The sequence below is a fragment of the Macaca mulatta genome, chromosome 1 (genome assembly GCF_049350105.2).
Source record: "Macaca mulatta isolate MMU2019108-1 chromosome 1, T2T-MMU8v2.0, whole genome shotgun sequence".
NCBI lineage: Eukaryota > Metazoa > Chordata > Mammalia > Primates > Cercopithecidae > Macaca > Macaca mulatta.
The window spans coordinates 216,947,295-216,970,720 of NC_133406.1; the positions used below are offsets into that span (position 1 = coordinate 216,947,295).

The window sequence follows — 23,426 nt, forward strand, 5'->3', positions numbered from 1 at the left end:
CAGATCACTTGAGCCCAGAAGTTCAAGACCAGCCTGGCCAACATGGTGAAACCCCTTCTCTACCAAAAATACAAAAATTAGCTGGGTGTGATGGCGGGTACCTGTGGTCCCAGCTACTTGGGAAGCTGAGGCAGGAGAATCTCTTGAATCCAGGAGTCAGAGGTTGCAGTAAGCCGAGATCGCGCCACTACACTCCAGCCTGGGTGACAGAGCCAGGCTCCATCTCAAAAAAAAGAAAAAAAAAAGCCCAGAGGTCAGACAGTAGGAGCGTTGGGGCAATTGCAGTCATTGAGAGCAACAAAAAATGTCTGGTACAAGTTTGATGCTGGGAAGGTACATACGGCCTTTTGTATCAGGTAAGGGAATTCAGAATTTATCTTTAGCATCCTTGGAAGCCACTGAAAGGTGTGTGAACAGGTGAGTAATCTGAGCTTTAGAAAACTCATTCAGGCTGTTGTATGGAGCATGAATGGAAAGGAAACTCCACTGGAAGCTCAGAGACGAGTTTAGAGGCTCTTGTGGCAAAATGAGAGCCTGGTGACCTGGGATGGAGAGTGGATGGATGAGAGGGTGCACTAGGGCTTCAGAAACAAAGTGCCACACACTGGGGGGCTGAAAACAACAGAAATGTATTATCTCACAGTTCTAGAGGCTAGACAGCCAAAATCAAGGTGTCAGAGGGCCTCCGCCCCCTCAAGACTCCGGGTGGAATCTTTCCTCCCCTCTTCTTAGCCATCTCATGCCACTTTCTTCCTGGGCCATCACATGGGGCATCCTCCATCTGTGTCTTCATGTTGTCTTTTGATAAGGACACCAATTATATTGGATTAATGACCCACCCTACTCCATTATTACTGTCTTAGATTACTGGGGCTACCATAACAAAATGCCATAGACTGGGTGGCTTATAAACAGCAGAAATGTTTTCTCACAGTTCTGGGGTCTGAGAAGTTCAAGATCAAGGTGGCAGGGCTGGGCATGGTGGCTTACACCTGTAATCCCAACACTTTGGGAGACCCAGGTGGGCAGATCACTTGAGGTCAGGAGTTTGAGACCAGCCTGGCCAACATGGTGAGACTGTCTGTACTAAAAACACAAAAATTAGCCGGGTGTGGTGGTGCACACCTACAGTCCCAGCTACTTGGGTGGCTGAGGCAGGAGACTCACTTGAACCTGGGAGGTGGAGGTGGCAGTGAGCCAAGATCATGCCACTGCACTCCAGCCTAGGCGACAGAACAAGATCCTGTCTCAAAAGAAAAAAAAAAAAAAAAGAGAGATCAAGGTGCCAGCAGATTTAGTGTCTGGTGAAAGTCTAATTTCTCATAGAGCCTTCTCACTGTGTCTTCACATGTTGGAAGGAGTCTATTTTATGAGGACACTAATCCCATTCTTGAGGGCTCCACCCTCATGATCTAATCACCTCCCAAAAGCCCCCCACCTCCTAATACCATCACCTTGGCCATCAGACTCTCAACATATGCATGGTGAGAGGGTGACTATTCAGATTATAGCAATGACTTCATCTTAACTAATTATGTCTGCAACAATCTTATTTCCAAACACAATCACATTGTGTGATACTGGAGGTTAGGATGCAAACATAACTTCTTAGGGCCAGGCACAGTGGCTCACGCCTGTAATCCCAGTATTTTGGGAGGCTGAGGGGGGCAGATCAACTGAGGTCAGGAGTTCAAGACCAGCCTGGCCAACATGGCAAAACCCCGTCTCTACTAAAAATACAAAAATTAGCCGGGCATGGTGGCAGGCACCTGTAGTCCCAGCTACTCAGGGAGGTTGAGGCAGGAGAATCACTTGAACCCCAGAGGTGGAGGTTGCAGTGAGCCGAGATCATGCCACTGCACTGCAGCCTGGCGACAGAGCGAGACTCCATCTCAGAAAAAAAAAAAATAAGAAGATAGAAATCAACATTCCCTGAAACCCTAAGTTCATGTGCCCCATGGCCACCGCCCCGAGGAGGCTGAGGAAGACATTACTTTTAACCAGCACATTGTTACCCCGAACAAAATCAGGGCTCTCTATCAAAAAGAAATAAAGGCAGAGGCTGCAAGGAGCCGAGATCATGCCATATTGCACTCCAACCTGGGCAACAGAGCATGTCTACACCTCAGATAAAAACAAAAACAAAAAGAAATAGAGAGAGTAGATCTGAGATAGGCAATAAGCAGTTGCTGCCACGGTCCTCCCTTTGGCTAGCAACATTCAAACACATCATCTTCCCACAAAGAAAATGCATTTGGAGGCCAGGTGCAGTGGCTCACACCTGTAATCCCAGCACTTTGGAAGGCTGAGGCTGGTGGATCACTGGAGGTCAGGAGTTCAAGACCAGCCTGGCCAACACGGAGAAACCCTGTTTCCACTAAAAATACAAAAATTAGCTGGGCATGGTGGCACATGCCTGTAATCCCAGCTACTCAGGAGGCTGAGGCAGGAGAATCACTTGAATTGGGAGGCGGAGGTTATAGTGAGTCGAGATCGCGCCACTGCACTCCAGCCTGGGAGACAGAGCAAGACTCCATCTCAAAAAACAAAAAGAAGAAGAAGAAGAAAGAAAAAGGAAATGCATTTGGCCCTCCCCAGGGGATACAGCAATAGTTACATCCAGTTACTAAATCCAGCTCAAAGTCCAGGATCACTAGAGGATTACGGTCAGAATGTGGCTTCTCATAACTAGAGATCTGTAAGCTTAAAGACAATTTATCTCTCCCTAGCAGGATAAGTGCAATAAGAACTCCCTTTGGGAAAAAAAGAACATGGCAAATGCTCAGCTGTCTCTGGTCCATCGCACTTGTACAGTCCTGCAGGGCAGGAGTAGTGGGGACTTGCTATCCCTGCAGTAGAGTTCCTTGGTTGGTCAATCTACAGCCCCTAGTTCTGTTCTCTGGAAGGAAGAGGAGAGGACAGGAGAGGAGAGAAGAAAACCTGATCTGATAGAGAAACTACTGCTTCTGCTGCTGCTACCACCAGCAAGCACTAATGCCACTATCTCGCTTGGACCAGGATCAACTCAGCTTACAATTACAGCAGCTTTGAAAGCCATTCACCTCTGCCACCACCCTTACCAGGAAAACGATTTCCACTAACACTGAGTTCACTATGGGCCCGTGCTGTGCCAAGTGGTTCCATGTACTTTATTTCATTTAACCCTCCCTCTCTTCCTTCAGGTCTCAGCTCAAATGGCACCTCGCCTTCGAACCTCCTCCATAGTGGAGTGCCCCTTTATTCTCTATCCTAAACCCTTCACAGAACATATGTCAATGTATAATTATTTTATTCCACTTACTTCTAGTTGAATGAATGTTGAATGCCAGTAACCACTCTCCAAGGTGATTGCCATTATCTTATTTTACATCGAAGAAAATTTAAGTTCAGAGATTAAGTACTATAATTAGCTCAGAGATTAAATACTATAATTTGCTGAAGATTGCACAGCTAGTAAGTGGCACACCTGACACTGGAACCCAGACATACCTGACTCTAAATCCCATGTTCTTAATAATATCACTTCTGAAAACCTTCAACAAATGAGAGGAATAGCCAGGAATTGGGGAGAGGGGCAGAACAGACAGGAGTATAACTAGGTCATAGCAGAGGTGAAAGACCAAGGGGCTTTATACTAGCAATGATTCAGAAGTAGCCCTGAAAAGGAAAGAGGAATCCTTACCCACTTCCTGATCCCAGGTATTTGAGAAGTAGACAAGGAGTGGCATCCTTTTGAGAGAGCTACAGAGGAAATCTCAGACGATGTCTGGGTTTCCGTCAGGCACAGAGGTAGAGGTAGAGACAGAGTTTCCATGAAGAGCTCGCATTCTAGAAAGGTTTGCATAGCACGGGATGAGCCTTCAACAGATGCAAGGGGGATCTTTGGAGGCGCAAAGCAGCGGGAAGAGGCAACACAGAGTAGAATGGAGAAGAGGCTATAAAAGAAGAGGTCATAGGGTAATAGAGGGTATTATAGATTATGGGGATGCTAATATTTTGAACATTAAATCAAGGATTAGAGGGTTGTGAGGGAGGGCAGGCCCAACTGGCCACAACGTTTGCAAAGAATCTGTCCTGGCAATGTGTTAATGGGCAGGGGGAAATTTAGAGCATTTTGGAAGAAATCAGTCCTGTCTTAAGTTGGTGATGCTTTTGAAGACACTCTCATCCAGGTAAACTGGCCCAGTGATAGCTCTAATGAGTCCCCAGGACTCTATCAACAATTGAACAAAGCAGAGGGAGGGTAAAAGAGTGAGTGGGCATGAGTCAGGCCTCCAGGAATGTGTCAGCAATGGCCTGCATTGATTTATTTCTAATGTGATCATAGGTGTAAGCCTGGAAGTTCCTGGACAAGAGATACTATGTTTATTCAGCTCTGAAACTCCAGAATATAACAGATTCCCACTGCATATACTAGCATATACTAGAAGGTGGCTCAGTAAACGCTTGTTGAAGAAATGGATGAACAAATTATATATACTGTTTATTCTATTTGTGATGGCATTTAGCACAGCCATATAGCAATATAGAGTACTACAGAGCATTCAAATTCAAGATTAGACCAATAGTCCCCTCTCGCCGGGCGCAGTGGCTCAGGCCTGTAATCCCAGCACTTTGGGAGGCCGAGGTGGGCGGATTGCCTGAGCTCAGGAGTTCGAGACCAGCCTGGGCAACCCAGTGAAACCCTGTCTCTACTAAAATACAAAAAATTAGCCTGGTGTGGTGACATGCGCCTGTAATCCCAACTACTCGGGAGGGTGAGGCAGAAGAATTGCTTGAACCCAGGAGGCGGAGGTTGCAGTTAGCAGAGATCATGCCACTGCACTCCAGCCTGGGTGACAGAGTGAGACTCCGTCAAAAAAAAAAAAAATAGTCCCCTCTCCCCACAAGAAAATCCCTGAAATATAGCAAATTATTATCATAATGAAAGTAGCCCAGAGATCACAAATAAATACATTTAATGTTAGGAAGAAAATGAGGATTACTTACATGACTGGAAAAATATTCAAGGTAAACTGACATTTTCACTAAAAACCCTCTTTATTTGGAATGTTAGTTTTGGAACTGAGCCTCCAAATTCTCTAGACTACATTCCCCAAGGGACTCAGTGCAACACTAGACCTTCTGTTTAACACAGCAAAGCTGATGCTATAAAACAAAGCACAGCCATCACCATTAAGTAAAAGTGTTAAGCAAAACCAGTAATATCAGTGGTTTAAAAGTTGCCAACTGAATTAATGCAGCCATTACCAATGTTTAATAAACCCCTTTAAAGACATGGTAAAATGCTTTGGAAATAATACTATTAAAAAAAAAACTGCCTTCCGCCGCGGCTGCCGTTAGAGAGCAGCAGCCATGGCTCTGCACTACCCTATGACCATGGGCCTCAACAAGGGCCACAAGGTGACCAAGAACATGAGCAATCCCAGGCACAGCTGCCGCTGCAGGCGCCTAACCAAACACACCAAGTTTGTGCGGGACATGATCCAAGAGGTGTGTGGCTTCGCCCCTTACAAGCATCACGCCATGGAGTTACTGAAGGTCTCCAAGGCCATGGAGTTACTGAAGACCTCCAAGTTTATCAAGAAAAGGGTGGCGGCCAGACACGGTGGCTCAGCCTGTAATCCCAGCTACTCGGGAGGCTGAGGCAGGACAATTGCTTGAACCCAGGAGGCAGAGTTGCAGTAAGCCGAGATTGTGCCACTGCACTCCAGCCTGGGCAACAGAGCAAGACTTGGTCTCCAAAAAAAAAAAGAAGGCTGGGCACTGTGGCTCACGCCTGTAATCCCAGCACTTTGGGAGGCCGAGACGGGCGGATCACGAGGTCAGGAGATCGAGACCCTCCTGGCGAACACGGTGAAACCCCGTCTCTACTAAAAATACAAAAAATTAGCCGGGCGTGGTGGTGGGCGCATGTAGTCCCAGCTACACAGGAGGCTGAGGCAGGAGAAAGGCGTGAGTGGAGACCGCGCCACTGCACTCCAGCCTGGGAGACAGAGCAAGACTCTGTCTCAAAAAAAAAAAAAAAGAAAAAAAGAAAAGGGTGGGGACGCATATCCGCGCCAAGAGGAAGCGGGAGGAGCTGCGAAACGTCCTGGCTGCCATGAGGAAAGCCACTGCCAAGAAAGACTGAGCCCTTGCCCTGCCCTCTTCCCGAAATAAAGAAAAAAAAAAAAAAGCTGAATACAAAATTGTATAAAAAGTATATTCTTTTTTATTTTTTATTTTTATTTATTTATTTTTTATGTTTTTGAGATAGGATCTGGCTGTCACCCAGGTTGGCATGCAATGGTACCATTATAGTCCACTGCAGCCTTGAACGCCTGGACTCAAGCAATTCTCCTGCTTCAGCCTCCAAAGTAGCTGGGACCACAGGCACATGCCACCACACCCAGCTAACTATTTTGTCTCTGTGTGTGGAGATGGGTCTCACTTTGATGCCCAGGCTGGTCTCAAACTTCTGGCCTCAAGTGATCCTCCCATCTTAGTCTCCAAAGTGCTGGATTTACAGGCATGAGCCAGCACACCCAGCCCCCAAGAAGTACATTCTTAAATTTGACAAAACACGTGCAAAACTTCAATCCTGAACACTCTGGCAGAATATCACTAAGAGAAATTAAAGAGGACCTAAATAAGTGGAGAGAGATGCCATATTCACGAATGAGAACACTCAATACTGTTAGAATGCTTTAGTTACCGTAAAACCACAAATGCCCATCATCAATAATTCATTGTTCAAAATGGTTCTTACATTTTATAGTATTAACATCTGAAAAGTATAAGCATTTGTATTAAATTTGATGTGTTTCTGGGTAAGCTCAACAAAAAAGTAGTTTCTAAACCTGTAAAGAAGATGACCAGAGCTTAGACTGTAGATTTTTTACTGAGGGAGTATCCCACCCATGAGCAAATCTCTTTGGCTCTTTTTAGCTTTAACAGTCTGAGACAAAGCCGCAGCCTCACAGGTAGAAGCAATATGTGAACTAATTTCTCAGGATGATATTCCTGAAATAGTCCCTAGGGCAAGAAATCTTCCATTTCCTCACATGTAAAATGAGATGAATTCCTATGTTGAGTGATAGGGCTATATTACAGATAAATTTAGATCTTCAGGACACTGGAAAGAAAGTCACCATTAGTAATTTTTATGTGAAAAACATTCCCAACATTAAGAGTCAGATTTAAGAGGAAGAATCAGCAAGGGAGACTGAAAAGGAATGTCTGGTAGAATGCGAGAAAAACCTGTGTGGCATCCTAGAAGCCAAGTGAAGAAAGACGGCCGGGCGTGGTGGCTCACGCGCGGTGACTCACGCCTGTAATCCCAGAACTTTGGGAGGCTGAGGAAGGCAGATCACCTGAGGTTGAGTTCGAGACCAGCCTGACCAACAAGGAGAAACCCCATCTCTACTAAAAATACAAAATTAGGCGGGCGTGGTGGCTCATGTCTGTAATCCCAGCTACTCGGGAGTCTAAGGCAGGAGAATGGCTTGAACTCAGGAGGCAGAGGTTGCAGTGAGCCGAGATCGTGCCACTGCACTCCAGCCTGGACAACAAGGGTGAAACTCCGTCTCAAAAAAAAAAAAAAAAAAGAAAAAGGAAGATGACTAGGTACTGTATCAATCAGGATCTAATCAAGAAAATCACTCTAGGTATTTCAAATAGAATAAATTAATAATGAAACTGGCTACAAGAATATTAAAAAGGAAGGAGTATCAAAAGAGGGGAGATGAAATTACTCAAAGATCAGTAACTTCGGGAAACCATTGCCACCTTGGGACAGAGGAACAAAAACCTTACCTAAAACTTAGAAACAGGATCTCTGAGGATTCTGTCTCTAAGGATTCTGTTGGCTGTGGGATCCCAGTTGTCTAAACAGGAACCCAAGAGTCTGTACTTCTAAGTCATTGCTCCTGTCCCTGCAGTCACCTCCCAGATCCATTACTACCATTTTCTTTACCATTTTCTTTCTCTCTCTTTCTTTCTTTCTTTCTTTCTTTCTTTTCTTTCTTTTTTCTTTCTTTCTTTCTTTCTTTCTTTCTCTTTCTTTCTCTCTCTCTCTCTTTCTTTCTTTCTGTCTCTCTCTCCCTCCCACCCTCTCTCTCTCTCTCTCTCTTTCTTTCAAGACAGAGTCTCGCTCTGTTGCCCAGGCTGGGGTGCAGTGGCATGATCTCGGCTCACTGCAACCTCCGCCTCCCAGGTTCAAGCAATCCTGCCTCAGCCCCCCTAGTAGCTGGCATTACAGGCATGTGCCACCATGCCTGGCAAATTTTTGTATTTTTAGTAGCGACGGGGTTTTACCATGTTGGCCACGCTGGTCTCGAACTCCTGACCTCAGGTGATTCACTCACCTCAGGCTCCCAAAGTGCTGGGATTACAGGTGTGAGCCACTGCATTACTACCATTTTCACTGGAGCCAGCGCCATCACCATCAGTTACCTCTGCTGGCCAAGATGCCACCAGAATCCAAAAGCAGGAGGAGAGTCAATTCCTCCTTCTGTCCTCCAGTATCACACCAATGAGTTTCATCATGAGAACATAAACAGAAGCCAGTTAGTAAGGAAGCCTAGAAAATACAGTTTGTCACTCTCTGAAATGTCTACCAGAGTGCAGAAGGGCAGGTGAGAGCAACAGCACAAGCTATTGGTTATCCAGCATATTTTATCACTCTACTTACATTTAACTTTTTCTTTTTCTTTATTTTTTCAGATAGAGTCTCACTCTGTTGCCCAGGCTAGAGTGCATGGCAGTGGCACAATCACGGGTCACTGAAGGCTTGACTTCTTGGGCTCCTACCTCAGCCTCTTGAGTAGCTGAGACTACAGGTCACTCACTATGTTGCTCAGGCTAGTCTTGAACTTCCTAGCTCAAGGGATCTGCCTGCCTCAGCCTCCTAAAGTACCAGGATTACAGGCATGAGTCACCGCTCCCAGCCTATATTTAACATTCATACAACAATTAAAACTACTTCATGCTCTTCTCCTTGAGTATGCAAATTATCTCTCCCACAAAGACCCATTCTCTTCCTCAAAAACGTGAGATATAAAATCCACCTCTGGCCGGGCGCAGTGGCTCAAGCCTGTAATCCCAGCACTTTGGGAGGCCGAGACAGGTGGATCACGAGGTCAGGAGATCGAGACCATCCTGGCTAACACGGTGAAACCCCGTCTCTACTAAAAAATACAAAAAACTAGCCGGGCGATGTGGCAGGCGCCTGTAGTCCTAGCTACTCGGGAGGCTGAGGCAGGAGAATGGCATGAACCCGGGAGGTGGAGCTTGCAGTGAGCTGAGATCCGGCCACTGCACTCCAGCCTGGGCGACAGAGCGAGACTCCATCTCAAAAAAATAAATAAATAAATAAAATTAAAAATAAAATCCACCTCTGGTCGGGCGCAGTGGCTCACACCTGTAATTCCAACACTTTGGAAGGCTAAGGCGGGTGGATCATCTGAGGTCAGGAGTTCGAGACCATCCTGGCCAACATGGTGAAACTCTGCCTCTATTAAAAATACAAAAAAAAAAAAAAATAGCCAAGTGTGGTGGCGGGCACCTGTAATCCTGGCTACTCGGGAGACTGAAAAAGGAGAATCGCTTGAACCCAGCAGGCAGAGGTTGCAGTGAGCTGAGATGGTGCCACTGCACTCCAGCCTGGGTGACAGAGTGAGACTCCATCTCAAAATAAATTAATTAATTAATTTAATTTAATTCAATTTAATCCACCTCTAAATTTATCTCTGGGTGATGCTAAATAATCTTTTAGCCCAATCACAATCCCATCTGGATATTCAATAACTCAAAGACTAAGTTGAAGTTAGTTACCAACACTTCCTCATCCTATAGTGTTGTTGTCCATAAACCTTTTGGGGCTCCCTATTTATCTTCAGATTATATACAGTCAAAATCCATCTGGGTGCAGTGGCTCATGCCTGTAATCCCAGCATTTTGGGAGACCACGGTGAAAGGATTGCTTGAGCCCAGGAATTCAAGAGCAGCCTGGGCAACATAGTGAATTCTTTTGAAATTAGCTGGGCATAGTGGCACACACCTATAGTTCCAGCTTCTCAAGAGGCTGAAGCAGAAGGATCACTTGAACCCAGAACTTCAAGGCTACAGCGAACTATGACTGCACCACTGCACTCCAGTCTCAGCGACAGAGTGAGATCCCATCTTAAATAAATAAAGTCTCCCACATTTGGGGTTTAAGGACCTATCAGGCTAGACCAAAGTCTTTTTTTTTTCTTCCCCAATTAGCAACAATCGCACCTCAGATAAACCTCATTGGCTACGATATTGCCACCGCACAAAGGTCAATCTTCCTTTCATAACTTCTCACTACTGATTAGATTGATCCGTATTTCATTTCCCAAACACACCTTGTATATTTCTCCCTATAAGCTTTCAAGCTTGTCATTACTCCCACCCAAAATTCTTTCCCCATTCTCCTTTTCTTTTCTACCTCTTCTGCTCCAAATGTACCAATTTTTCAAGGTATGGCTCAAGTTCAAAATCTGCACACAGCTCTCTTCCAAAGGCACCCCCTAGGGTTTGATTCTTCCTGGCTTTCCCACAGCACCTAGTGGCACAATGCCTCCCACATATCCACTTACTGACAAATACCTGACTGTGGAGGATAGGGAAAAGGCAATGCATAGCTGGCTATTAATTTAAAACCCAAGGTACTTAATGCCCAACATCAGCTTCCCGTAGCGTAGCCTCCCATCATCCCTACTCAGGCTCTGTTTGATTCTGAATTAAAATCTGAAGCAGTACATCAATTCACCACAGCAAACTTCAAAAGGGTTGAGCTGGTCACCAGAGACTCTGTTCTCAGATTACTACCAAGCTAGCAACCTGGTTGAGGTCATTAGCAAACCACATCGCTTGCCAGCTAACATCAAGTCGAAGACAGAGGCAAACAAAAAGCTTTCAAAGCGGCAATGCTCAACAGGAATTGCTCACGCTGAGAAGACGTGCAGGACACTGAAGAGCAAAGACCCAGAACTCATCACATTCCTGCTTAGCCATCCTGGGTTTGTTCCTGACAAAGGCTAGAAGATGCAAAGCTGTTGCAAGTCTTCCTTCTCTCTAGGGGTTTTAAGATGTGATTTGGAATGCTAATTCCTACCAACAATGAAATTGTGCATAAACACAAAGGGCAATGAGCAAAGAGCCTAGAGACATAGTTCTTGTCCCAGTTCCGCCCTGCATGAACCTTGTATTTTTCCCTCCCCATCTGAAATATGAGGAGGGGATTGAACTAGATCATCTCCCAGGACCCTTCCAATCACGAAATCCAAAAACATCTTTAATTGCTTTCTGCTTTCCTTATTAAAAGACATCCAATTATTCATTGAAGACCATTATTATCTATTATCTTGGAGGCTACTATGTATAACTGTTAAGAGTTGTGCACTGAACAAATACAGAGAGCATCATTCATATTACAGTCTATGTAAACTGCATTCCTGTGTTGGGCAGTGTACAATCTGAATATCCATATATAACAGCCCTGATTATGCTCTTCAATTTTGCAAATAGTTAAGATTTTACTTTTTAATTATCCTTTTTTTTTTTTTTTTCTTTTTTTGAGACAGGGTCTCACTCTATTACCCAGGCTGGAGTGCAGTGGTGTGAGCCATGGCTCACTGCAGCCTCAACCACCCAGGCTCAAGAGATCTTCCCGCCTCAGTCCCCTAAGTACATGGGACTACAGGCATGTGCCACCATGCCCAACTAATTTAAATTTTTTGTATTTTTTGTAGAGATGAGGTTTCACCATGTTGCTCAGGCTGGTCTTGAACTCCTTGCCTCAAGCGATCTGCCCACCTCCACTGTTATGCCCAGACCGTTTATTCCCCGAAGAAGACCACCAGAGTCCAGAGTCAAAGCTAAGCAGCAAGGATCTTTATTACAGGTTCGAACCTGGAACTCTCCCTCGCTCGTGAAACGAGACGGGCAGGAGAGCTCCCCCACTCAGCTCTGAACAATGTTATATAGTCTAAGAAAAGTGGGCATAGAGTTATTATACAAATCAGATATATGATTGGCTAGTGTTTGAACAAGGCGATTTGGCTAACTATGATTGGTTCCTGCCATTTCTGATATTTAGGTTCAAACTTTGAGGCGGGAGAGCAGGTTTATGGCAGCAAGAGTTTATCTTACTTAAACACGTCTTGTGACCTTGCCTCAGAACTTACAAAATCTCTGGTATGTGCAAAACAAAATCTCTGGTACGTGCAGAAAACCAGGTACTCACAGAACTTATGAAATCTCTGGTATGTGCAAAGATTAGAGAGCAGAACAAGGATGTAGCGGGTGGGGGGCGGGTACACATCTATCTTTGTGTCCTTTCATTTCCCTCTTCTCATAAGTAACTGGATGTCCAATCTTGGATTTCCAGAGTCTTATAATATAGCCTCACTTTCTGGGTGCAGGAGAGGCTGGTGATGGCTACGGAGGACCATTAGTTGGATGGTATCAAACCTTTCTCTGACAAATTGTAAAATTTTATTTACCACACAGGGGCCTATAGTGAATAGAAGTAGTAAAGACATTAGGGGGCCTAAAAGGGGTGCCAGAAGGGAAAACATTGAAGAGCTCCACCAATTGTTAGCGGCTGTAGTGAATTGTTGCTTTTTCATTTCTAAGCTTAGTTCGTGTAGGCGTTGGACTTTTTCCTCAACTAACAGCATTCTTCTTTGAGGAACATACAGGTACCTCCTTTCTCAGCCGTGAGTAAGTCTAAGGCTCTGCGGTTTTGAAGGGTGACCTGTGCTAGGGAGGTGAGCTGCCACTGAAGGGAGGCTAGGGAATAGGCGGAGTCTTCCATAGCAACAGAGAATTGTTGTAACAGCTTGTCGTTTTCTATCATGGAGTGTTGTAGGGCCCCTCCTGCTAACCCCGCTGCGACGACAGAGGTGGTTAAGGATATTCCGGCAATTAGTGGTAGAAAAACTGCTCGTCTATTTCGCGCAGTTTTAGTTGGGGCGGTCCCTGCCCAGCCTATGAACTCTGCCGGGGTTAGCAGTGTCAGTCGGGGAACTAGGGTAACAGGGATACACAACTGTCCGTCAGAGATGCTTTTGGACAGAGTTTTTAACAGAGTCATATTACACCAGAAGAACACACCAGGGGGAGCATATATGGGACTATTAGGGTATGTAGCCGATTGGTTACAGAGGCTGTTGCTAAATGCCGAATAACAATAGGGGTATTTCTCTTGGTATGGGTCACGGTACAGGGCCACATCGGGTATCGTGACTATCGATGAGTTAAAACCTGTATAGTTTGTGGGAGGGGAGGATAGAGGAACAGCCATTAATGGTGGTCTTCCTAGGGTTGCACACATAAAGCAAGAGGACAGGTCGCCTAAACCAGTGAGGTTGGCGAATGCTAGCCCTTCCTGTAATAGAGTTAGCCAGGAGAAGGGCTGCAAGTCTTGTGATAGCTTGGTTTCTTGCCTGTGGATTTGTGTGGATTAAGGGTTGAATCTGGACTAGACTTCTCCACAGATATAAATGGCTACTGGGCCAGGTACTAGTTGATGAGTAATATACTCCCCCATGTTGTGGGGTTGTCCACCGAGAGTCCCATGGGTCTCTAATTATCTAAGTGTAAGTGACGGGAGACTCAGTTTTGTAAAAATATCACCCTTGTCGTTCTCTCCAGTATCGGACAGAGTGCGTCTTACAGTAGCTATATGGGCAACCTGCACTCTGGTGCCACCAATAATTTTTATAATTATATTTAGTTTGATCATATTCAAAACAGATCATGGGTATTGCTGGTTGGGCGATCTGGAACCTAGTGAAATTGAGGTAAACTATAGTATTACACCCTGAGGGGGGGGAGTCTGCACTAGCTAGCAGTTTACCCGCTTGGGGGGTTTCCCCGGGGTGAGTTTTGTTCTCATAGAGCCAGAACCTCCAGACATAGGGATTAGACGGCGCAGCAGTGAGGAGAGTCAGATGCATAAGGCATAAAAGCATAGGTAAGCTAGACATGGTTACGGCTATGGGGATGACGGCGCAGGGTTAGCTTTAAGGGATTGTTCTTAGCTTTGTCTATAGTCCATGTAACCGGTGCTCCAGACGGCTCGAGAAGGTCGGATGTTGGGTCCACTGGTTTGACGTGTGTGTAGTGGATCCACGAAGCGATGCCTTCTACTTTGAGAGCGGTGGGAGTAGTCAGGAGTACTTGCAGTGGTCCTTTCCACCTGGGTTGAAGAGTTTCTTGCCGGTGGCGCTTGACTAGGACCCAGTCTCCCGGCTGGAACAGATGAGGCGTCGGCGGAGGTCCTGCCTCGTACAGTTCTCATAGTCTGGGCCAAATTTCCTGGTGAATTTTCTGTAAGGCTTGTAAGGAGAACAGGAGCTCAGAGACATTTTCAGTTTCAGGTTTGAGTAAGTCATCTTTTAGACTGGGGACCAGGGGTGGGGGTCTGCCATACATGATTTCATATGGTGTGAGGCCCAGTCTGTAAGGGGTATTTCGGGCCCGGAACAGAGCGTAGGGGAGAAGTACTACCCAATTAGCGCCAGTCTCCATGGTCAATTTAGTTAAGGTCTCCTTCAGAGTCCGATTCATCCTTTCTACCTGTCCTGAGTTTTGGGGCCTATAAGCACAATGTAATTTCCAATTTGCCCCCAGAATGGAAGCCAAATCTTGACTTACCTTAGCAACGAAGGCTGGTCCATTGTCTGACCTTATTTGGACGGGAAAGCCATACCTGGGGAGGATTTCTTCCAAAATTTTCTTTGCTACAACCTGAGCAGTTTCTCTCTTAGTTGGGAACGCTTCTGTCCATCCTGAAAAAGTATCTACAAAGACAAGTAAGTACTGATACCCATATTTTCCAGGCTTTATCTCAGTAAGGTCTATTTCCCAATAGATACCAGGCCTAGTTCCTTTACACCTAATTCCTGCGGTGGTCTGGGTTTGGGGGCAAGCGTTGTTTAGTTGGCAGGCTTTGCAATTTGTTGTGACATCGCTGGCCAGTTCAGCTATGCGCCTGATTCTAAACTTGGCGTGCCTGATTAAGTCCATCATTCGCCGGGCACCCAGGTGGGTTGTCCGGTGGATGTGTTCCAACACCTGCCGTCCTAATTTTTCTGGTAGGATGGTTTGGTCATTTATATCAGTCCACCACCCATTTTTAACCTGTTTTAGGGGAAGCGTGTTCATCCATTCGTGATCCTGTTCGGTATAGTCGGGAAAACATGGCAAATTTCGCGGGCCAGGATCGGGGAGCTGGAGCGCGAGGAGCTGACTGGGAGCTTTTGCTATGCTCCTTGCGGTTTGGTCGGCTAAGAAGTTGCCTCGAGCAATTGGCGTAGTTGGTTTCTGATGCCCAGGGCAATGTACGATAGCCAATTTCTTTGGTTTCCACAAAGCAGTTAATAGAGCTAGGATCTCTTGCTTGTTTTTTATTTCTTTGCCTTCGGCTGTTAATAGTCCCCTTTCTCTGTAGATGGCCCCATGTATGTGCGCAGTAGCGAAAGCATAGCGGCTATCCGTGTATACTGTTAGTTTTTTCTCTGCCCCTAGGGTGAGGGCCTGTGTAAGGGCTATCAGTTCGGCTCTTTGGGCCGATGTCCCTGGAGGCAAGGGTTCCGCCCAGATTACCTCAGTCTCTGACGTTACAGCCGCTCCTGCATACCGCTGGCCTTGGTGGACGTAGCTGCTGCCATCAGTGAACCAGGTGAGTTCTGTGTCGGGGAGCGGATGATCTTGCAGGTCCTCCTGCACCCCATGCACCTGAGCCAGTATCTCAGTGCACTCATGGGATGGGGCGTCCAAGTCTGGATTTTGCAGCAGTGAAGCAGGGTTTAAAGAGGTTGGGGGCAGAAAAGTTATTCTGAGGGGGTTTAACAGCAGTCCTTGATAGTGGGTGAGCCAGGCGTTACTCATCCATCGGTCCGGCGGCTGCCGGAGGATGCCTTCAATGGCATGCGGGGTTATAACGCGCAACTCTTGCCCCATGATAAGTTTATCAGCGTCTCGGACCATTAGGGCGGTCGCCGCGATTATCCTGAGGCAGGGTGGCCAGCCAGCAGCCACTGAATCTAATTTTTTTGACAAATAGGCAACTGGCCTCTGCCAGGGGCCTAGGTACTGTGTTAACACGGCTTTTGCAACACCCTTACTTTCATCCACGTATAAGTGGAAGGGCTTGGAGACATCAGGGAGCCCCAGCGCGGGGGCTGATAACAAGGCAGTTTTGATTTGCTGAAAGGCCAGCTCAGCCTCTTCCGTCCAATTGAAGGGCTGCCGTTCCTTTGTTGCCTGGTATAGGGGCTTGGCTAACTCAGCAAATCCAGGTATCCATAACCTACAGAACCCTGCCGACCCCAGGAATTCTCTCACTTGCCGTGTTGACTGGGGTCTAGGGATGCATAGGACTGTTTCCTTTCGGGCTTTGGTTAGCCAGCGTTGCCCCCCTTTTAATAGGTACCCCAGATAAGTTACCTCCGACTTGCAGATCTGAGCCTTTGTTGCTGAGGCTCGGTAGCCTAGCTCCCCCAGAGTCTTCAGGAGGTCCTCAGTCCCTTGAACACAAGTTTCCGGGGACCTGGCCGCTATTAAGAGATCATCAACATATTGCAAAAGAGTTATTTCAGGGTGTTGCCACCGGTACTCACCCAGATCTTCATGAAGGGCTTCATCGAACAGGGTTGGCGAGTTCTTGAACCCTTGTGGCAGTCTGGTCCATGTTAGCTGACCGTTGATGCCCCTCTCAGGATCCGTCCATTGAAATGCAAAGAGTTCTTGACTTTTGGGAGCCAGAGGAAGGCTGAAGAAAGCGTCTTTTAGATCAAGAACGGTATACCACTGTTTTTTGGGATGTAAGGCACTCAGAAGGGTGTATGGATTGGGCACAGTGGGATGTATGTCCATGACCTTTTTATTAACTTCTCTTAAATCCTGTACTGGCCTGTAGTCCGTACTGTTGGGTTTACGAACAGGTAACAGTGGAGTATTCCAGGATGAGTGGCAAGCCTGTAGGACTCCCTGGTCTAGGAGTCGGCGGATATGGGGTGTAATTCCTTCTCTTGCCTCCAGGGGCATAGGATATTGCCGAACCCGAACCGGGTCCGTCCCTGGCTTAACTTCCACAAATATGGCAGGTCGATGTTTAGCTAGCCCTAAGCCCCCAGTTTCTGCCCACGCTTCAGGGAAACGCTGGAGCCAAGAGTCAATTCCCTGATCGGGGGGCTTTTGCTCTTGATGGAGTCGGTACTCATCTTCTAAGGTGACAGTCAGGATAGATATTGGCCTGTTTTGGGAATCAGTTATCTTGGGCCCTTCTGGCTCAAAGTGGATTTGGGCCCCCATCTTTGTCAGCAAGTCCCTCCCTAGTAGAGGGCAGGGGCTCTCTGGGATGACTAGGAAGGAATGGGAGACTTTTCCCGTTCCTAAGTCTACAGTCCTCTGGGTTGTCCAGGGGTATTTTTTGATGCCTGTGGCCCCGTGCACCCAGGATGTTTTCTTAGATATTTTTCCAATTGGTTTGGTTAGGACTGAGTGTTCCGCCCCAGTATCGACCAAGAAGCGAACTGGGGACCCCTCCACTTGCAAAGTTACCCTGGGTTCGGGGAGGGGGTCCAAACCCCGTCCTCCCTAGTCAGAGTCCTGGGTAACGAGTACGGAGGTAGGGTTAGCTGGTCTCCGTTTCTTTGGGCAGTCTTTAATCCAGTGGCCACGTTCCTTGCAATAAGCACACTGATCTTTTTCTAATCCTTGCCTAGGGCCTTGCTTTTTCTGCTTTCTGTTTTGGCCATTTCCTGCCTGGGGGAAAGCTGCTACTAAGACTTTGGTCATTTCTTTGGTTGCCTTGAACTGTTTTTCTTCTGGAGTATCCCTATTATTATAAACTCGCTGGGCCATCTGAAGGAGGTCCTGAATCTGCTTTCCCTCTAAACCTTCTAATTTCTGGAGTTTTCTTTTAATATCTGGTGTTGCCTGGTTTACAAAGGACATTACTACCGCTGCCTGATTTTCCGGTGCTTCCGGGTCCATAGGGGTAAACTGTCTGAAGGCTTCCATTAATCTCTCTAAATACACAGCAGGGCTTTCTGTCTTACCTTGTAACACAGAATATACTTTAGCCAAATTGGTGGGCTTGCGAGCTGCAGCCCGGAGACCCACCATTAGAGTCTGGCGATAAATGAGCAGTCGTCCCCTACCTTCTGCCGTGTTGTAGTCCCATCTGGGCCGGGTCAAAGGGAAAGCCGCATTAATGAGGTCAGGATTTGCAGTTGGCTGACCGTCATCTCCTGGAACCAGTTTTCTGGCCTCAACTTGGATTCTTTCCTGCTCCTCCGTTGTGAACAGGATTCGGAGGAGCTGTTGACAGTCATCCCAGGTCGGCTGGTGAGTAAACATGACACTGTCTAACAACGAGGTTAGATCTTTGGGATTATCTGAGAACCGAGCATTTTGGGACTTCCAATTGTATAAATCACTGGTGGAAAAAGGCCAATACATGAGACGGGAGAGCCCGGTATCATCGAGCGATCCTATTTCTCTGAGAGGCAGGGCTACAGTGGAGTCAGGGAGTCGGGAAGCTTGGTCCCGCTGTACGCGGCCTCGTGTTCGGCCGGCCGGCCCCCCCAGGTTACTTTCGCTCTCGGCTGCTTCCGCTTCTCGGTTTCCCTCTACGGAAGCACCACCCTGGGGGACTGGGTCCTGGGGGATAAGGTGCGGATATGGTGGGGGAAATGTGGGTTCTAACGTTAGGGGGTCCTGGTTGTCCGGCAGCACAGGGGCCGAGGGAGCAGAGGGAGTCTTTTGTCTTGTAGGTCGCGTTACTAGGACTTTGCAGGGCTCAGGGATGAATGGAGTTATCCAGGGTGGTGGGTTTTCCACAAGATCCTGCCACACTAGAATATAAGGAATTTGATCAGGATGTCCTGACTGCCCTGGCAGGAAAATCTTAGTTTTTACCTTAGTAATAATAGAGAGACAGAAAGTTCCTTCGGAGGGCCACCCTACGCCGAAAGAGGGCCACTCCGAACGGCAGAAAGTAACTAGCTTTCCTTTCTTTAGTTCTACACTTAAGTTACGCCCCCGAGCCTTCACATCCTTAAAATTGGTAACAAGGAGTGAGAGCGGCGTGCTCTGGTTGTTGCCCATCTTTGGACTGCTCCTACAAAGAGAAGGGGGGACGAAAATGAGTGTGAAGCAGAGGGGAGTATCCGACAGGTCCGGTCCTGGAAGGGGAAGAAAAGGTTTTATGTTTCGTTTTGGGCTTACACTTAACACTTAACAATAACGGACAGACAGTAATAACGATGAGCATTCGCAAGCGCGTGTCGGACTTCCGACCTGAGTCAGACGGGGCAACCAAGGATGGAGGCCCCCAGATGGGCACTGGGGAACGTCTCCCACCAGTCCCGAGTGGCTGTCTTCTAGCGCGTCCACCAAGACCGTGCCACTTACAGAACAGACCAATACAGATTACAGATTACGGATTTCACGAAATTTCAGGGAGACAGACAGAGACAAAGACAGAGACAGTGACAAAGCCGGCTTACCTACAGATTAAGATCCGTTGACTTGGGGGTCTGGTGGGCTTGGGGGAAATCCCGGACGAGCCCCCATTTGTTATGCCCAGACCGTTTATTCCCCGAAGAAGACCACCAGAGTCCAGAGTCAAAGCTAAGCAGCAAGGATCTTTATTACAGGTTCGAACCTGGAACTCTCCCTCGCTCGTGAAACGAGACGGGCAGGAGAGCTCCCCCACTCAGCTCCGAACAATGTTATATAGTCTAAGAAAAGTGGGCATAGAGTTATTATACAAATCAGATATATGATTGGCTAGTGTTTGAACAAGGCGATTTGGCTAACTATGATTGGTTCCTGCCATTTCTGATATTTTGGTTCAAACTTTGAGGCGGGAGAGCAGGTTTATGGCAGCAAGAGTTTATCTTACTTAAACACGTCTTGTGACCTTGCCTCAGAACTTACAAAATCTCTGGTATGTGCAAAACAAAATCTCTGGTACGTGCAGAAAACCAGGTACTCACAGAACTTACGAAATCTCTGGTATGTGCAAAGATTAGAGAGCAGAACAAGGGTGTAGCGGGTGGGGGGCGGGTACACATCTATCTTTGTGTCCTTTCACCACCTCCCAAAGCGCTGGGATTACAGGCATGAGCTACCACATCCAGCCTCTTTTATCTTCTTAATATTCATTATTTCCTGACCTTGGTTCCTGCTGGCAGAGCTGAAACTATATTAATATGTAGTACTGACTGACCAAAGTATTCTCTTATTAACTTGTAGCAGGATGAGCTGCACACAAAACTCCTCAGACACCGAGTTAAAGAAGGAAGGGATTTATTCGGGGTTTATTCGGCCGGGGGCATTGGCAAGACTCCTGTCTCAAGAGCCGAGCTCTCCGAGTGAGCAATTCCTGTCCTTTTTAAGGGCTCACAACTCTAAGCGGGTGTGCGTGAGAGGGTCGTGAGCAAGCAGGGGGTACGTGACTGGGGGCTGCATGCACTGGTAATTAGATCAAAACAAAACAGGATAGGGATTTTCACAGTGCTTTTCTATACAATGTCTATAATCTATAGATAACATAACCAATTAGGTCAGGGGTCAGTCTTTAACTACCAGGCCCAGGGTGTGGCGCCGGGCTGTCTGCTTGTGGATTTCATTTCTGCCTTTTAGTTTTTACTTTTTCTTTCTTTGGAGGCAGAAATTGGGCATAAGACAATATGAGGGATGGTCTCTTCCCTTAAACTAACTCCTAATCATGTACATTGAATGAGAATAATAATAATGTTAATATTTATTGACATTTGTAAATATGTATTGATCACCTACCATGTGCAAGATGCTTAACATGTATTACTACATTTGTTCCTCATGAAATCCTATTAGGCATAAATTACTATCCTTATCTTTGGATGATGATGTAGTTTGGACGTGTGTCTCCTCCAAATCTCATGTTGAAATGTGGCCTCCAATGTTGGAGGTGGGCCTGGTGGGAGGTCTTTGGATCTTAGGGGCAGATCCCTTATGAATGGCATGGTGCCATCCCCATGGTAATGAGTGAGTTCTTGCTCTGGTAGTTCACACAAGGTCTGGCTTTTGAAAAAAGCCTGGCATCTCTCTTGCTGTCTTTCACCATGTGAGAGAGGGTGATATGTTTGTAAGGAGTATGAGTGAAGATGATAATATTTTGATCCTCAAGGCAAGGACCTAAGCTGAAATGCCCATTCGAAGTGAATAATAAAGAAGCCATTTCTTCCCAACAGTTATCACTGAGCAAAGAGGAAGAAAGAGTCAGACTTAAATAAAGAAAAAAGACAGAAAAAGATGCTCTAAAGTGAAACACTGTGTACAGAATCCAGAGAGGGAGGAAAGTCAAAACCTAGAACAGTCCTGGCACGGGGCAGTGGCTCACACCTGTAAGTAATCCCAGTACTTTGGGAGGCTGAGGTGGGTGAATCACCTGAGGTCAGGATTTCGAGACCAGCCCGGCCAGCATGGTGAAACCCTGTCTCTACTAAAAATACAAAAATTAGTCAGGTGTAGTGGTACATGCCTGTAATCCCAGCTACTTGGGAGGCTGAAGCAGGATAAAAACATGGGAGGCAGAGGTTGCAGTGAGCCGAGATTGCGCCACTGCACTTAAGCCTGGATGACAGAGTGAGACTCTGACCCAGAAGAAGAAAAAAAAATACCTAAGACAGTCCTAAAACAGAGGTCGCCTTGCCCTAAATCAGGATTGGGTAACAACTTCACCTTCTCACCCAGGGCTCCAAGTCACCTGATTCTCCTGCCTGCAGGCTGTGTATTAAGCAAGTCACCGGATTACAGGAACAGCAGTGAAATTAAACAGTTAAATCTCTGCCTCTTTGCTTTCCATGCCTGAAGTCTCTCCACGTGAAAAAAAAAAAAAAAGTGTGGTTTTTTTTTTTCCCCCATAACTGTGTGGCTCCTTGCACTGTTCCAGATTTGAAAATAAATAATGATTGATATAGAACATGGTTCTAAAAATAATGTTAATAAATTTGTTTACTGATGTGTTTAATCTCTAAAATACTTTGAATTTAAAAAGAAAAATTAACTATGACTACATACAATGAAAGATATATATTTTTTAATTTTATTATTATTTTTTTTTGAGACGGAGTCTCACTCTGTCACCCAGGCTGGAGTGCAGTGGCCAGATCTCAGCTCACTGCAAGCTCCACCTCCTGGGTCTACGCCATTCTCCTGCCTCAGCCTCCCGAGTAGGTGGGACTACAGGTGCCCACCACCTCACCCGGCTAGTTTTTTGTATTTTTTTAGTAGAGACGGGGTTTCACCGTGTTAGCCAGGCTAGTCTCGATCTCCTGACTTCGTGATCCGCCCATCTCGGCCTCCCAAAGTGCTGGGATTACAGGCTTGAGCCACCGCGCCTGGCGAAAGATATATATTTTTAAAATACCCTGCACAATTCTACAACTTTATTACATATTTATGTGACTTGGATATGTCTATCTATACAAACTCTATATATTTTACTAAAAATCATTGAATTGTACACTTACAATGGGTGTGTGTGTGTGTGTATATACCATATATATAATATATACTTTTTTTGGGGGGACAAAGTGTCGCTCTTGCTGCCCAGGCTGGAGTGCAATGACACAATCTCAGCTCACTGTAACCTCCGCCTTGTAGAGGACTACGTGCTCACAAACGAGATGTTCCCGATAAGTCCTGCTCTTGCAAACAAAGTAGGATGCTCCTTCCCTGCAAACAGGAAGGACAAAGGAGCCAGCTGCAAACAGCAGACCCTGGGGACTGGTTAATGTGTAAACATCTTGAAAAACCAGAAAGTCAGGGAAAGGTCAGAAAAACAACATGTGTCTTGTGACTTGGCAACATTCCACAAATGACTGTATAAAATAAATCAGAGCGTGCCGTTTGGGGTGGCCGCCATGTTTGTCTCGTCTTGTGTTGTCTTGCGTGTTCATTCCTTTGTCTAGGAAACATGCAGACCCCAACATCTGGTGCAGCGAGCATGGTCCGTGGCTTCACGAAAGCAGGGAACCGGAGGGGAACCACCCCGGGTAAGTAAATAAAGAAGGGAGACCCACGGGAAAATTATGGGGAATTCCACCTCTTTGGCCTCTGAGTATTTGCAGTTGCTCCAAGGATTGTTATTGTCTATAGGAGTGGAAGTAAAAGAAAAAACTTTGAAATGATTGTTTGCCCATGTTGAGCAGCATTGTTATTGGTTTCATTATCAGACTAAAATACAGCTAAATTGAAAAGAATGGTTACAGGTGGTTAAGGTCCTGCGACAGGCACATCAGCGCGGGCAAACTATGCCTTTAACTTTGTGGACTTTATGCAGCTCAATTACACAAGCTTTAGAGTTACTCAAAACCGACTCTGAACGTGGCGATATTGCCACAGAGGGTGAA

The 23,426-nt window shown here is 46.4% G+C and overlaps 1 protein-coding gene and 1 pseudogene across 1 annotated transcript; one reads left to right on the forward strand and one right to left on the reverse strand.

Annotated features, from left to right (window-relative positions):
- The first annotated feature begins 5,355 nt into the window (after positions 1–5,355).
- LOC719244 (large ribosomal subunit protein eL36-like) lies at positions 5,356–6,133 on the forward strand. Its single transcript, XM_015131192.2, has 2 exons — positions 5,356–5,592; positions 6,038–6,133. The coding sequence occupies exons 1-2, from the start codon at positions 5,356–5,358 to the stop codon at positions 6,131–6,133; spliced, it is 333 nt and encodes a 110-aa protein (XP_014986678.1).
- Positions 6,134–10,182: 4,049 nt separating this feature from the next.
- On the reverse strand, positions 10,183–10,305 carry LOC114674751 (U4 spliceosomal RNA; annotated as a pseudogene).
- Between the last annotated feature and the right edge of the window lie 13,121 nt (positions 10,306–23,426).

Excerpts from the sequence above, each read along its gene's own strand:
- LOC719244 (XM_015131192.2), top strand. The coding sequence starts at position 5,356 with ATGGCTCTGCACTACCCTATGACCATGGGCCTCAACAAGGGCCACAAG. Across the intron at positions 5,593-6,037 it reads CCAAGTTTATCAAGAAAAGG|AAAAGGGTGGGGACGCATAT; the intron begins GTGGCGGCCAGA and ends AAAGAAAAAAAG.